This window comes from Chinchilla lanigera, unplaced genomic scaffold (genome assembly GCF_000276665.1).
Source record: "Chinchilla lanigera isolate Chin_1 unplaced genomic scaffold, ChiLan1.0 scaffold00042, whole genome shotgun sequence".
In the NCBI taxonomy this organism is placed as follows: domain Eukaryota; kingdom Metazoa; phylum Chordata; class Mammalia; order Rodentia; family Chinchillidae; genus Chinchilla; species Chinchilla lanigera.
The window spans coordinates 1,583,143-1,599,192 of record NW_004955443.1 but is presented as its reverse complement, the minus strand read 5'-3'; the positions used below and the strand labels follow the sequence as shown (position 1 = coordinate 1,599,192).

Sequence of the window (16,050 nt, the reverse complement as noted above, 5' to 3'; positions counted from 1 at the left end):
AATGAGCTCACCATCTATCTAGATAAGTAGAGCAATCACATACTCATGAGGGAACTTAAATTATTAATTCAAGGTGCATCTTGGATTACCATATATTTTTAATGCCTTTTCTCTAAAAACCTTAAGCGGGGTATACACCTCTTTAATTTTACAAATAGCATTGTACCTGTGACCACTTTAAAAGTGAAATATCCATGCAGAACAGTGATGGTGGCATGGGAAGCCAAAGAAAAAGAAATTGTTTAAATAGAAAAGGAAATTTAAGCAGTAAAGATATATACTTGTAATCTGAAAAAAAAGTTATAGTTATTCCAGTAAAGGAAAAGTCCTGCTAAGAATATCTAAACTTGAGCTAATAAGTTCTTCCTCAGATGTGCTTCATTTCTCTTCCCCTAGTGAATGATGCCCCCCATCCTGTCCATCCTCCACACCCCTGACCCAGCGTACCTAATCAGCCATTTAGGTGTCAGGTTTACACGCACGGGGCTCACTGTCCCACCACTGCCACTAACTGATCAAGTGCCCTGATTCCTAACTAATTACCTCATTGGCAAGACATGAATAAAACAGGACATATTCTATAGATTACTATAACTAAGTTATGAATAATATAGCTCTAAAACTTCCTATTATTGTCACACAAAGCATGCAGATTACTACAATTTTGTTGAATTTTCATAGAAATATAAGCAAAAAGACTGTACTGAGCTTATTATTTATATGAATACACATATATATATGTAAATACCTGTACTATATATATATATATTCTTTATAGATATATCATATATAAATTCTTTTCAGTAAACAAGCTCCACAGCAGACATAGCTGAATTAATTTCAGTACTAGTTTTACCCTTTTCTAGCTGTGTTACCATGAGTGTATCACTTCTGAGCTGCAAGCCTCAGTGAAATAGTTATCATGAACTTGCAGTTAACACAAGTAAAATAATCACATAATACCTGAGAAAAGCAGGAATTCAAGTGTTAGCCATTCTTATCAAGCCATGGAACTTTCTCTTTAAGATATGGTGTGCATACATTAATGTCTACTTTGAGTGAAAAGGACTAAAGGATATATTTTAAGTGATTTTTGGAAAATACAATTTCATTAAGAAAGGTTTCCTTTAAAAAATTACAGAGCTGCTAATTTTTTCATACCGTTCTATTCATCCAAATCACCTCCATCAGTGAAGAATAGGTACTTTAAAAAGTAGTAGGAAGGATAGACTCACAAGATGCACAAGAATGAAGGTCAGTTCAAATATTAGGATGGAGTCAATGGAGGAATTAAGGTAGTGATGAGCAGAAACAGAGCAGGTGCTTTTCCTTCTGAGCTACCAAAGAAATATTCAAGCTGCTGATGGCTACTTACACTTTCTGCCAATTGGCCTTTCCGTTTTACTTCATGAGTATTTCATAAACCATAAGCTTTTCTATTCCCAAGGAACAGAAATGGCCACCATAGGCCTCTGGCAATCCATTAGCAGTCCACAGGTCACGTATGGTGACAATGAATGAACTGCAAGTGAGCTTCCCAAAGGAATAGTGAACTATAACTGACTTTAAACTTTAAGTCAGTTCTAAATGAGGGTATCAAACACATTTCAAGCAAATGCAGCATCATTCAAATAAGTAAATAGTAGTACACACTGAGGCACATGTTTGAATAAGCAAATTTCAGTTGTCTGATTAGAATCTCTACAGAAACTCCAAACCTTATCAAATTCTTAGACTATTTCTTGCCAGTCATATGCTATAAAATTTTGCTCCTAGCACAATCTTCCCATATTGATTTTCTTCTCCCTTGTTACGTATATTCTCCCTGTCTTTCCCTTAATTTTAATCTATTCTCAGCCTGTACAGTTGAATGTGATTCTGAAGCGATTTAATGAAACTGACTCTTCAAAGCCAGCTGCACTCTGGCAGAAAGTGGGACTTGGAAAGTTGGGTGGGACAACTCATTTATCACTGTCATTAGAATACAGACATTCTTTGAGTAAACTGATGTAAAGATCTGAGTTGTTACACATGCAAAGTCACAAGTTTCAGAAGAATGAAACACATACTATATATTTTTACTAATTTTATTTTAAAGTCCTTCTCAATACTTGAATGGAATAGCTTTATGCCCTTCTCATACACATCTCATCTTCTTGACTTTGGATAATGACATGTGCATGCAAGAGGTCCCCCACACTGTAAAGAGGAGTTACTAGACCTTAATGGTTGTAACCAATGGGGTAGATTCAAACAAGCATTTATTGGTGATGTCAATTGCTATAGTAAAGAAAGATGTTTAAGAGACCAAATAGAAAACTATGGATTCTTTTTCCATCTCTGGAAATCTGCAGGACAACTTTATTCTGATTAAGTTACACTTTCAAGCATTTATAATATTTCATCATTGTACTAGTGCAGTAAGTTTCATCAGTTTGTATAAATGAAAAGAACTATACCTACTCTCTATAAACACAGATATGTACGTATGTCCATATTTAAATACATTTCCAAATCTAGAGTCATAATATTAGAGTGAAGTTGATAAAGTTAAAATCTACATAGGATAAACAATATATTTTATAACTTCACCATTGGTGAAATATCATAAGTTGAAATAATATTGTTTTAAAGATAAACTTCGTCATTAGTGTTATAAAAACATGACAGATAACATCCAGAATACTTGAGAAAATAAAGAATAGACATTTTTAAATTATAAAAATATAATAACAAGATTAATATTTTTAAAACAAGATAAAAATACTAACATCTGAGCTGGGGGCATGGTTCAGCGGTAGTGTGCTTGCTTAGCAAACACAATGTTGTGCATTCAAATCCCCACATCACAAAAAAAGAAAAAAGAAAAATTGAAATCACGTCTAATGTAATTCAAGGGAAAAGACATTATGTCTAGAAAAATAAGAAGTTTACTTTATGGTTAAATGCATGAACTGGTATGGAAATAGAGCAACTGTGAATCTTTACAGTTTGAATGTCACAGCATCAAAATATATAAAACAAAATGGTTAAAATGCAAAAAATTCAATCTCATAATATTTGTAAGAGAACTGCTCACATATGAGTACTTAAAAGTTGTGAAGATTAGAGGTGAATTAAAATGGCGAAGTAATAAAGTTTTAAGTAAAATTGACTTAATAACTAAAATTTAACACCTTTCAAATTGCTATTAAACATTTATAAGCTTTTTGCATAACTCAAGGCACAATGCAAATATTCACAACATCCTGATCTGTATAGCAATATTTGAGAACAAACACAATACAACACAAATTGACAACAGAGTTACATAAATGAAAAAAAAATCCCAATTGGAAAATTTAATATTATTTCCAAATATTTTCAGCTCAAAACAAAAAGCAGCAATGCAGTTACAGAATATTTAGCAAATAATTATATCATATATCAATATCATGAATTATGACCAGAGCTGTAGTCAAAATTTCACTGATATGAAACTTTGTATTAAATGAAGAACAATGAAAATTAATAATAAGGGAACCCAAGAATTAGAAAAAGAGTAACAAAATTAACCTGCAGAAAAATGGAATTGAAACACAATAATAAATCAATTAGAAAAGAGACATAAAGTAAACCCAATCGTTGATTTTTTAAAGAAGCCATAAATAAAATTGTTCAATCAATCTTTGAACACAACAGAGCAAAACAAAATAAAATAAGAATAAAAAGAGAGAATGTAAGTTTATATATGAAAAATGAGAAAAAGAATAAAACTGCATACTTTGTTATTACTATTTTCACTAAAAATTGTATGCAAAATGCATTTTGATAATTTTGAAAATCTTGATAGAATGGATTCATTTAGAAAAGATATGAGTTACTTAAACTTACTTAATGTGAGAAATTCATTTTCCTACCTACTCACCCACCCTTGTTAGAGACCACTGCCCAGAGCACTGTAGGAGCAGTGCTGTAAACTGCAGTACTCTGGCCAGTGAATCCCCACCGGGGTGATTGCTTAGTCTCATTTCTTTGCCTTCTCTGAGAATGGAATCCCCACATTCTTACCCTGTTCTGGCACTGCCTGACCCTTTAGGTGATATAATATCACCACAGCACTCTGCCTACCTAACAAACCACCTGTTTTATTGTTTGTTTCCAAAGATTGTTTGTTTCCTCTGCCTTGTCCACACAAATAAATATAAACTCCATGTTGCAGATTTTTTTAACCCATTTATTCTTAGACTCTAAGTAGAGTCTGTGCTATAGTTCACATTAAATATATATTTACTGGATGAGTGAGTGAATGAATGAAGAAAGTACTGATACGTCACTTGTAGAAAATTGGTGATTTCTAAGCCCTGGGGTTTGGCAACTAGACTACCATTTGTGGCAACTACAGTAAGCTGTGTGCAGTGACCATAGACAAGGAAGTAGAAAAGGAGAGATTAAGAGAAGAATATTGGAGGAGGAAGGAGAAAAAGAGGAGGAAAAAAGGAGAGAGAGATGCTGCTGGTTTGATGTCCTGCTTACATGAAGGTCTTGTAGTTTTTATAGAATTACGATCAATGTGAGAAAAGATACGTGGTCTTTTATTTTAATAGCAGAATCTCTGAAGACCCAAATGTATGTTATATTAGTTCTTATTGAAAGCCATCTACATTCTACTAGCTATGTTGCTTTATAGCAAGAATTTTCAGATTTAGAGGTACATCAACTCAGCTTGTTTTGTTTTCTCCTTTAGTACAGGGGAGCAGATCTCACCCAGTCTGATGGACTGGTTCTCCTAAGGGCCTACATTAAAAAACCACTGTTTTACTTTATTCAGTGAACTCCACTAAAATGCCTTCCCAACCCTCTCACAGACATCCACAAGTTCCTCTGCATAGTAGGCATCAGCATTTCCCTTTTCTGTGTAAGACGTTCAATTCTAAAAGAAACTTAAAAAAAGAACAAAACTAGTTTTACCTACATCTAGCTCACTCAGAGCTGGCTAATGCTTAAACTAATAATCACTGTTTTAAAGTTTGAATTCATAAATACCTTCTTATATTTGCTTGTACTTTTAAATTACTTAGAACCTGGCATTTATATTTCCAAATTAGCGTTTCCCCTGGCCACACAATTTCCCCCAAGAAGCCAAAATCTTAAATGAAGGAGATTAAGTCAAATACCTGCAGTGGGGCTTCAGGCTGCTTCTCACTGGGCACAGGAGCAGCTGGAATTTCCGGAAAAGATTTTGATGTCTTCTTTTTGGCTTTTTGCATTTGAATATTGGTGAAATAGTTTACAGCAGCAAACTCAATAAGTGCGGAAAATACAAAAGCAAAGCAGACAGCTATGAACCAATCCATGGCAGTAGCATAGGACACTTTGGGCAAAGAATGCCTTGCGCTGATGCTTAGTGTGGTCATCGTGAGCACTGTGGTTATTCCTTTAAGGCAAAAGAGCAGAGACAAATGGGTTACTGTCATTGTAATGTAAAGCAAGCAAGCAAACCCTGAAATGTTAAGTGGGATGAGGTTAACAAAATGAACAATGACTTAGACAAAACCGTCTGGTGGAGGATGTGAGTCCTAGCAGATCGGTGAAATCAGCACAGGCTTTGGAGTAAATGACATATAGTTCACTTTATGACTTTTAATCACTAACTGGTTGTGATTTGGATTATTTGGAAAACAAATTAGAGCTTCATCGATACCTATTGAATTTACCATAAAAATTAAAAGTAGCATGTGGTGAATCAATACTGGAATCTGGGCCAATATACCTAAGGAATCAATACACACCTAGCAGGAAGAGTGATTCAGTGAAGCAATGATTCTCATCCGGAAGTGAAAAGTTGTGAACAGTGACCTCCTAAATTGAAGCATCAGAATTTCCTGGGTAAGCATGGCCCACTGCCATGGAGAATTACTGCCAGAAAAAGTACAAGTTATATATACAACTTTCTTTTTTCCTTTTTGGTACTGGAGATGGAACCCAGGGCCTTTCCAGTGAACTACATTGCCAGACCTCTTTTTGTTTTTTTTAATTTATTTTGGGATAGAGGCTGGCTACATCCCTAAATTTTTAGGCTAGACTGCCTCAGCTTCCCAGAGTGCTGGGATTACAAGCATACACCACCATATCCAGGTAAATCTCTATCTGAATATTATCTATTGAGTTAAAATAACAAATTTACTAGTGCAGGAGACCAGGCTTCTAAAGTGCCACTTTCAGGAAAGTCCCCGCTATAGCCTATAGAAAAGGTTAGTAACCATTCTCAGTACAAAATTCCACTTAGCATTGGAATTGTAAAATACTGTATTATGTAATGATGTTAATATTTGTATAATAGTCTCTTTTTCCATTTATGCCTGTTTGTCTAACACCTATTTCCTACTTCGGCCTAGAAATTCCTGAGAATTTGCTATATAAGTCATTCTGCATAATGCCTAGGAAAGGTCCTCAAGTTGACACACAAGGAGTCTGAGGAGGAGGAGGACAGTGCTGGTGATGATGATGATGATGATGATGAAGATAATGACAGCAAGGAAGCAGTTAAACAGTATGTTCTAATCCATGTCATTCACCAGCTGAAAGGTAAGTAATGCCTGTTCAATGGAAGAGATAATGAGCTCATGCAACAATGAAGAAAAATATCATACTTTAATTTAGGGTAAACAATATCGTCTCCTCAACTTAGACCTTAGATATATTCTGACTTATATTATTCTCTTATTGTTCCACATATGTAGACCTCATATCCAACTTGATTTTTTTTTTGAGACAGGGTCTTACTCTGTAATGCAGGCTGTCCTTGAACTCACCAACTTAAGTAGAGTCTCACTGTGGGCAGACATGTTGAATAAAGATTCAAGGATCACTGTAATATTTCATATAGTGCAGGACACATGATAAATGCACAGTAAATAAAAATTCATTTTTCCAGTCCTTCTCTAATCCATTTTTTCTGAAACCATTTCCTTGCAGATTCTTTCTGACACTTCTGTGCTTAGAGTATGAAAACTGCCATTTGTATAGCACATGAGCTTTTTAAAAACATTCTATAAACTGTAGAAAGAAATTTGAGTATTTGATTGTATTTTTATAATTTTTCCAAATTGCTTAGTCTTTTATTAACCTAAAATAATGTATATAGTCAAATTGATACATATCTAAGAAAATTAAATATTATGCATTTATTGGACTTTGTTTCAGAAAGAGCTTGAAAAATTAGGCAAGGTACAGTCCTCATGCTGGCTGTGAGATATATGAATAACTCCTAAAATAACTTGGAAAAACTATAGCTACAAAGTTTAATGATAAATGAAAATGTGTGTTCTTGCAACAATTTAAAAATAATGGGCTATGAAGAATTCCAATATGGTGTACAACTTTTTAAGATATGTAATAGTATGCATTTCAGTTTTGGTAATAGAATGATTTCTCCCTTCACTTAGAAGTAGTGCTCTTCCCTTCTCCTACTGTTATCTGAAAAAATTCTCTTATTAATCTGGAGTAATCAGAATACTAATGCAATTATTGTGTAATGAAACAAAATCACATTCTCACTCTGTGTGGGACAGAGCAACAAGTTCATCACCTGAATGGTGCTGTGGACACTAATTAAAAAATACTGGAGATGTGGCTATATTTCCTTTCTCTTTCTTTGTTTTGGATCAGCTTGATTTTAAAGTTTATGGAATCACTCTCTGGATATTATAATTCCAATTTTATATCTGCAAAGTTGAGAAAGTAGCTGGCATAAAAAATCGATTAAAGGCTTAGAAGTAGTCATCTCTTAGGACATTAAAATAGTCTCTCTTCCCACTGTTCAAATTTTTAAAAAGCATTCACAAGATAGGAGTGTACTTATTATAACTGGTTTTAGGTAGACTTTTTGGTTGAATAAATAGAAATGTGATGAAGCAAACGGAAACCGAACCTTCAGATAAGAATTCATGTTTTCTCTGCATCTAAAAAGATGGCCCATTTGCTTTAAATAGCTTAGCTGACTCTACCTTGAAAACATTTCAAAGCCATAGTTTTTTGACACATTCAAATACTGATGCCAGTGTTTGCATTTAGAATGCTGAAGATGAACCATACTGGCTGACCCAGGAGCTGGGAGGAGATATGAGAGAGGAGGCTGAGACTGCACACAGAGTGAATTTTTGGCTGGCCATTCCTAGAAAAGCCAATAGTAATGATTTAGATGTGCCAGCTGGCATTTGCTTATGTCTGATGTTTTACCATAGAGGGATAATTAGAAAACTTAGCATCATACAAGTTTGCAGATAGAAGGGCTTTGCAAAGAATTTAGCACACTCTGCTTCTCAGATTTACACTGGTTTTTTGTTTTTTGGGGTTTTTTTTGGCATAGTCTATACTGACATGTCTGACCCAGCCAATTCCCTCCTTACGAGGGAGAGGGAAATCACAATTTGGAAAGAGAAAAACTAGCCCAGAATTAATATCATCTAAACATCATATGAAGTAGATTGGCAATGCCCTCAAACACTTCAAATCTTACTTATCTGGGAAATATAAGTCTAAGTCATCAATGATCAGTTTAAGGAACACCATTCATATACTTATTAGGTGTTCAAATTCTTAATTATTGACATACTATTCTGAATCAACAAAACCAATATTTCAGCACATGAGCGTGAATGGATGAATTTCAAGTTCCAAAATGAAAACTACTCACAAAGGAGCTGTATCACACATCCATGTGCTCTCACTCAGCACCTGTGGAATGCCCCACAAGCCCTCACATCCCCTGACCCGCTGAGAAGCAAAGTGACTGAGTTCTCAGTGTTGGAGATATATTGTCAGCTATGTGACTTGAAATGTTTTTTAGTATCTTTGAGCCATTTGCTTTACCTATACAAAATCAACAATGCCTGCTTTGCTGAATTATTATGAAAGTAAGTGAGATGACTCCAATGCTATATGAAAAATCTTTTATCATTAGGACCAGTAATATAATATCCTTAATACATGCTATTTAACTTCCTTATACTATCTTCTTTGGATAGGAACTGTTAGGTAGGTACAGCTATAGCCAATACTATCCTTTACTATACCACGGGAAATTTCTGTTATTTGAGAACAACTAAGACTGAACATGAGCTTCCAGTGTGTAATCAGTTGAGAAAGCATTCAAAGCTTGTCAACTAATTACAGTATTACTAAAGTATTACAGTTATTCACATTATAGTATCGTAGTGATTCTCAGATGAGGTAGAGGACAGCACAGAATAGCACACTAATAAACAGCACTTAAATGTTACATGTTATGTGCTAGGCATTATTTCAAGTGCTTTAGTCCAATTAACTCATTTAGTCCTCAACAACCCTATGAGTTAGTGGCAACCATCCATCCTCTTTTAACACAAGAAGAAGCAGTTAAAAGTAACACACTGAAAGTTCATAGCTAGTACACAGTAGAGTCTAGGATTAGAACCAAATTCTGCACTTGTGAAACGGTTATCTCTTTATCATAGACATCTGTAGTGGGTCAATGTTTTCTGTTCTAGCTCTTTAGGAACAGAGAAATGATACTGTACATAAACATGATTTTCTTATTATAAATACTAATGAAAACATAAAGTTTCAATCATTTTAATGATGATAGCTCTTGAAATAATGTTTTTGGTACCATGATAAGTTAAGGGAGTTCAAGCTGGTTCTCAGACTCTGTAGACATTTCTTGTCCAGTCAAGCTACCTTTGAACATGGTGTGTAAGGACTCAAGATTAGTGCAAGCATCAAGAACTTCACAATGTCTGGTAGTACATGATAGATAGACAGACAGACAGATGGTTAGATAGGTAGGTAGTCAGATGATAGATATTTTCTTTAAAAACCAGTGAAAACATGTTGGAACAAAATAAATCACTCCTATGCAAGAGAAATGTGGGACAGTAAGCAACATATAATACGTGTACCAGGTATCCTGTATTGAGTATGCAACAAAACTCTTTTTAAACCTTCACATATCTATGAGGAAAACATGTATTAATACAATTTAAATATGGAGAAAATACATGGTATATATGAGTTTTAAACCCTGATCTGTATATCCAATGGTGAGATATATGTTTTCTCTTTTTTATTTTAACATCTATATGTAGTAGCTAAAATTTATTCCACTTGCAATGTGCGGTTATCCTTTAACAGACCCTCAGAACTCTGTGAAATAGGCAGTACCATTTGTACCTGCTCACTGCCCTCACAGTCTCTTAACATTGGCCCTCTGCATGAGCTTCTCCTGTATGATTCAAATATCTTGTGTGAGCCTAAGATTAAAGGGAGCAGAGCTATGTATAGAGGAAATACCTCTGCAGAAGGAGTTTAGGCTTCTTCAGGAAACCAAGACATGCCTTTGGCAGTTCTTTGAAAGATGGAGAGGTAGGAAGAAAGGCTCCCCATCCCTCCAGTGCCTTCTCACTAGCTGCCCTTCAGTTACTGTCTGAGAAGGGATATTGTGCCATGGTTTTGGTGCTACTGAAAATAAAAGCAAAGGGAACCTGGTATCTCATGTGAAGATTAGGCCTCCATTTCAGAGAAATTCTGATCATTTGCATTCTTATCCCACCACTGAATGTTTTCATTAGTCACAATAAACAGAAAAAATGGAGAAAATGCTAAATTAAATAGATATAAGCAATTTTGTGATATGAAAGCATGAGTGATATATAAAAGACTTAGTAGCAGGTACAAAAACTTTAAATGTATACATGCTGTTCGGAATTTCTTATGATTTAGAACACTCTAAGCAACTAAAAACAAAAATAAGACAAAATGTTGGTTAAGAAAAGAGTTATGTAGATAAAATATAATAATGAGCTTGTAAATTAGCACATAATACCTTTGAATTCAATTCATTTAAAACATTTCAATTTTGTTCCTCTTCACTAAAACCCAAGTTATTCTAAGGCTTTCATATTCATTCAGCCATGACTTTTATTTGTTTTATTTTAAGCTCTGAGTGCATTTCATTTTAACACCTAGTTATAATTTTAATTCAATTACACAGCTTTATGTTGGAATCCCAAGAATATCACTGACAGTGAAATTGTATCTAGATTCACTTATGGTCTTCACCTGACCGGTTCAACTGCGGAACTTTGATGTAGTCCCAGAGAAAGAAACAGATTGCCTATAACTCCTCAAGCATTAGTAGGCTGCATTGACTAGGGAAAAATGAAAGCACATGTGATTTGATATATTGGTGATTAATATTTTCTAGGAATATCTAAGGGCTATTCCCAGGAATTGTGATTAAAATATAATGTGGATAATAACACCCAATAAATGAATTGCATTTACCAAATACAGTCCTAGCTGGAACTGATTCTTTATTTATCCAGAATGAAACTTGAGAAAGAATCACCGTCATAATGCAGGGGATATACGTCTGAATCATAAAATAGCCCATCTTCCGTCTGAGATGAAAGTAAACTGTCATAACAATGTATTCACCTACCACAAAACAGGAAAAAGAATGCATTATTGGTTCTGTAGGCAATTATTCCATAGCTTCAAGATCATATTTCAGAATAACAAACAATATTGTAAACAAAATAATTATCTTTTTGTCTAATATAAAGGATGAGAATGAAATTGATTCTTAATGGGGGGGAGGGCAGAGAGATGATATTGGACATCATTATTCAGAAAAACATTTTTGTTCTTTGTAGCCATTAAGCAATTTAATAAATTGGACTATAACTTTAAAAAAGTAGTTGCATTGATTTCTGCTTTGAAGTTTTAACACTGCTAAAGTAATCAGATTTCATTTTCAGCAAATCTTTTTTTATTTTATTTTAAAGAGTGTAGTAAATGAGAAACAAAGAAATAGAACAGTAGCAGCATACCAGTATCACAAACATAAACAAAGTCAAAGCAAGAACATTCCAAGTGATAGTCTCAAGACAAAATAATACGAATTAACAGTGGTTGTTATATTACAGATCACTATCCTCAACTGCGTTGCTCGGATTACCAGATCTAAGAATGGAAGATTGTTCAAACCATTAAAGAGAATAAGAAAACAATTATTAGATAAAACCTTAGAGATAATACAGAGTTTCACTAGACAAGATGCTAAGAATTTATCAAGGTAATTCCATTGCATATTGTTACCTTCAAATCAGTTGCTCAGATTAGCAGATATAAGCATGCAAAATTGATCAGAACATAAAAAATGTTAAGCCTTAACTGTTCCTTTCAATATTGCATCAGACATCAGCAATATAGTTATCACATCTTCCTATATACATTTATATTTTGCCTTCCTTCTTTCTATTTTCTTCTTTCCCTCATCTCAGTCATTCCTTCCTTTGAGTAATTTCTTTCCCTTTTCCGTCATCTATTGTACATTTTGAGTTTTACTTATTCTTCAGGTTCCTACACCATACTTGAGAACAGAATTTAGACATAATTTTACAGAAAACCACTAGAAAAAAAAGCTTTAATTTTCAAAAGAAATGGAGCATAAAAATTTCATATATATAAAATATGTAACAACACATATGAACATATCCTCCACACATAGTTCATACACATACATGCTTAGGAAAAGCTACTTAATTTTAAGGAATGTGTTATATTTATAAATGCTATATATAAACAAAAATACAAACAAATGTATAACACAGAGAAATAATTTAAATAGCTAATAAATTAAACCCTAAATTTTCTGGAAACCACTTTTACTCTTATATCTGGAAAAAAAGTGCATACTAAGGCGTTATTTAGGGAGCAGTGCTCTCATTCAGACTGAAGAAATTCAAAACCTCACATGCTCCAGATGTGTTAAGCCACACTTGCAGAATGGAAAATGAGTACCTTTTAAAAAAATTTTTTCCTGGATAGATGAGAGGAAAAGTGCCCTGTTAGAAGCTTACTGTATAGTTTCATAACTGATGTGAAGAAGGTGTCCTTAATCATGATAAAGTGTCCTGATTTTCATGACTGGTGTTTGGAAGAACAAAATCAAGGGATTTAAAGGAAGGAGGAATGCTATTGACCTCATGACATTGTGTGGGATTATACAAAGCAGTTTAAACAGAGAAGATAATAGGTTAAATGTGTTTAATAAGAGCTTGTAGATCCATTTTAGTTTTCATAAGTAATTTCCCCTCATTTCCCTTTAATTTTTAAGCAGGTTTATAAGGTATAGTTGGCACATAAAATGCTGTAAATACTTAATGTCTACAACTTGGTTCATTTGAAGGTAAGTATCCATCTGTGAAACCATCCCCACCATTTGTGTCATAAAGTTATCCTTCACTTCCAAAAGTGAAGCCTAACTTCCTTCGCATTTTTTATTTATCATTTTTGAGATAAGAATACCCAGTATCATCCTCCTAACAGATATTTAAGTATTCTATGCTGTATTGTTGACAGTGTGCCCTATCTCTAGGACATTTTGAAAAGGCACCATTTAATGGACCAGAAGAGGAACTCTTATCAAAGACTGACTTCTTTCAAAATGTTTTTCTAGAAAGATAGGAGGAAAAGTGCCCTGTTAGAGGCGACTGTCCAGTTTCATAGTTGATATAAAGAGAGTGTCCTTAATTTTCAACTTCCCACCAATTAATTTTCAATTTCTCAGCCTCCAAGACTGTGAGAAACAGATTTCTGTTCTTTATTAACTACTCAGCTTTCAACAGTTTGTTACAGCAGCACAAATGGGTGAAACAGCTATCATCAAAAAATTAGTATTTTCCTGGTGCTATATGTACATCAGAAGTTTTAAATAAGCCATAATCAGCTGATTTTTCCCAATGAGAGTAAAAACTAAATTCTATGATTCCATCCACATTCTAAAGCTAAGAATCATGGATAATCTTCATTCACTTACATATGTGACAACTTTAGTATCTACCCTCACTATCTTCTGTCATTAATCCTTAGATTTTACTTTTATTTTGGAAAAAAGTGGAGAATGTGACTTAAAATTGGACAAGACAAAATTTTCATAAAACATCAAAAATGCAGGCTCAGAGTTCCTGCCTTATATTTTTGTTGAGAATAGCTTTAACACATTTGATAACTGATTTTTTTGGTCAAAATAAACCAGCTAACTATCTTCTCACATTTCACCAACTCAGAATTTATTTTAAATTATAATAAGATTATAAATATAAATAAAGAAATTGAGAGCTGTGGCTTATGCATCAATTCTATTTCTGGAAATGTTTTCTGTTCCCCTGAAAACATCAGATATTTCAATAGAAAAGCTAGGACAAACGCTATTGCTGATGCCAAGAAGTATGTTGAATTCAACCGTTACACATCTCACCTGTAATTGACTTGATAGTCTCACTCGACACCGTTTGCCCAATGAGGTCATACTGAACCAAGCTGGAAGACTCCTTTGGCACTTCCACTGATTTCTCAGGACCCTTTGTCCAGGTATAAATCATCTCACTCTTCGGATATGCATCTGGATGAGAGAAGAACACGTGGTGAGAGTCTGGGCTTCTCTTTCGTCAGCAGTGGTGATCAGCATGTAAGAATATAACACATGTTTGAGAAAGATGGAATAAATGAAAATAATTTTCATTATGTTTTATTCAAACATGCTTACAATTTAGGAAGCTAGATATTAAATAAATAGCTTTGCGATTCAGCAGGATTTATTGGGTTTGTGCCAAAGAATTGGAGAAGAGACTGAAACTGAGGCACCCACAGGCTACGCATGCGTCAGTGCATTTGGACATGCTTTCATGCTAATAAGATGAGCAGCTGAAAGACAGATTAGGAACCCTCCAAACAGTACTGTCAAACGCCTACTGTTTTCATTTCTCTCCTCCAGCGCCTGACCAGTACTGACTTCTTCCATCCTAAAGCAGCTCTGCCATTTAGACATGTGCCAGATGCTCCCTCTAGCAACACAACAAAATAAAACCAAATTCTACCAGTGGGGGAGCTCTCCAGGGGTCACTGCTTCTAGACTCTGCCTTTGGGCAATACCCAGGCTATTTGGTAACCGTTCTGCAGTGACAACTGGCTATGCTGTTTATAAAGCTCTCCAGGGACTATAATTACACAACCAGTTCCACTACCTTTAAACTCTTACAATCAGTACATTTTCCCTTCTATCTTCAACAAATCCTTCCCAGTGGCAATTTAAGCCCATTTTCTATTATTTGGTGTTCAGTGCAAATGGAGACCAGCTGCTTGCTTACCAGTCTACCCAGAACAGACAGCTTGGCTCACACACAAAAAAGTTCCAAAGAACCAAAATGAATTGTGTATCATTGCTCCCTCCCTGCTCCCTACAAACCTTCCTAAAATGGCTAGAACACAGGTGGTTCTCTGTGGAACTGTTTAATTTTACAAAAAAAATCGATACCTGGAGAGATTCTCTCTACAAATAACCTTGCAAAACAAACTATGAGGCTTGCATTGTCATTTTTAGTGTTACACAGTTGTGTGTCAGCATTGATCTATTGAGGTCTATTCACAGTGTGTTATCTATTGAAAGCCCTGTGTACTATGTTCTTGTCTGTGATATTTTAAATCAAGCATCCTTCTCTTGACTACTCTAACTTGCTACAATAGTCTTGTCCTTTCCTAGCTTTTCTCGCTCCTCTGAATTATAAACAGAAAAATGTAGGGTCCTTACTTGCCAAATAGGATGTGCCTCTGTTTTTAATTCCCAATCAAAAAATATCAGCTTCCAAATGTGAGGTCTTTATTTTTATACAAAGCGTGATTGAGCACCAGCTATGTTCAAGCCACTCAGAAGTGTGTTTCTGATGAGAGCTAGAGGGAGTAAGATGGGGAAAGAAGGACTTCCCTTGGATAAGAACTACCTTGTGTGAAATTTTAATCATTACATTATGATTGCATTTTGATTCTGGCCCCAGTGAGATCACTCTTTGTGTCTATGTATTTTTTCTGTTTTTATCTTCTCTCCTTCAGTCATTGGTCAGGGAGCAAATGACTTTCTTTAGCTTTGAGTTAGCCCACTGAATACTGTGATTACTAGGGTTATAAAAAGAATGGTGACTGCCGATTCTCATTAAGTTAAGCAATGAGCAATGATAACAGCAGGCAACT

At 34.6% G+C, this 16,050-nt stretch overlaps 1 protein-coding gene across 2 annotated transcripts in view; it reads right to left on the bottom strand.

The window, feature by feature from the left end:
* Gabra4 (gamma-aminobutyric acid (GABA) A receptor, alpha 4) overlaps positions 1–16,050 on the bottom strand; it is a 67,182-nt gene that overhangs the window by 32,783 nt on the left and 18,349 nt on the right. The window contains exons 6-8 of one of the 2 annotated variants that reach the window (XM_005391895.2): positions 14,285–14,428; positions 11,305–11,457; positions 5,157–5,416 (exon numbers count right to left, since the gene is read on the bottom strand). In XM_005391895.2, coding sequence (XP_005391952.1) covers positions 5,157–5,416; positions 11,305–11,457; positions 14,285–14,428 — 557 coding nt within the window. The remainder of the gene's footprint in view (positions 1–5,156; positions 5,417–11,304; positions 11,458–14,284; positions 14,429–16,050) is intronic. The other variant, XM_013518120.1, reaches the window with a different exon arrangement.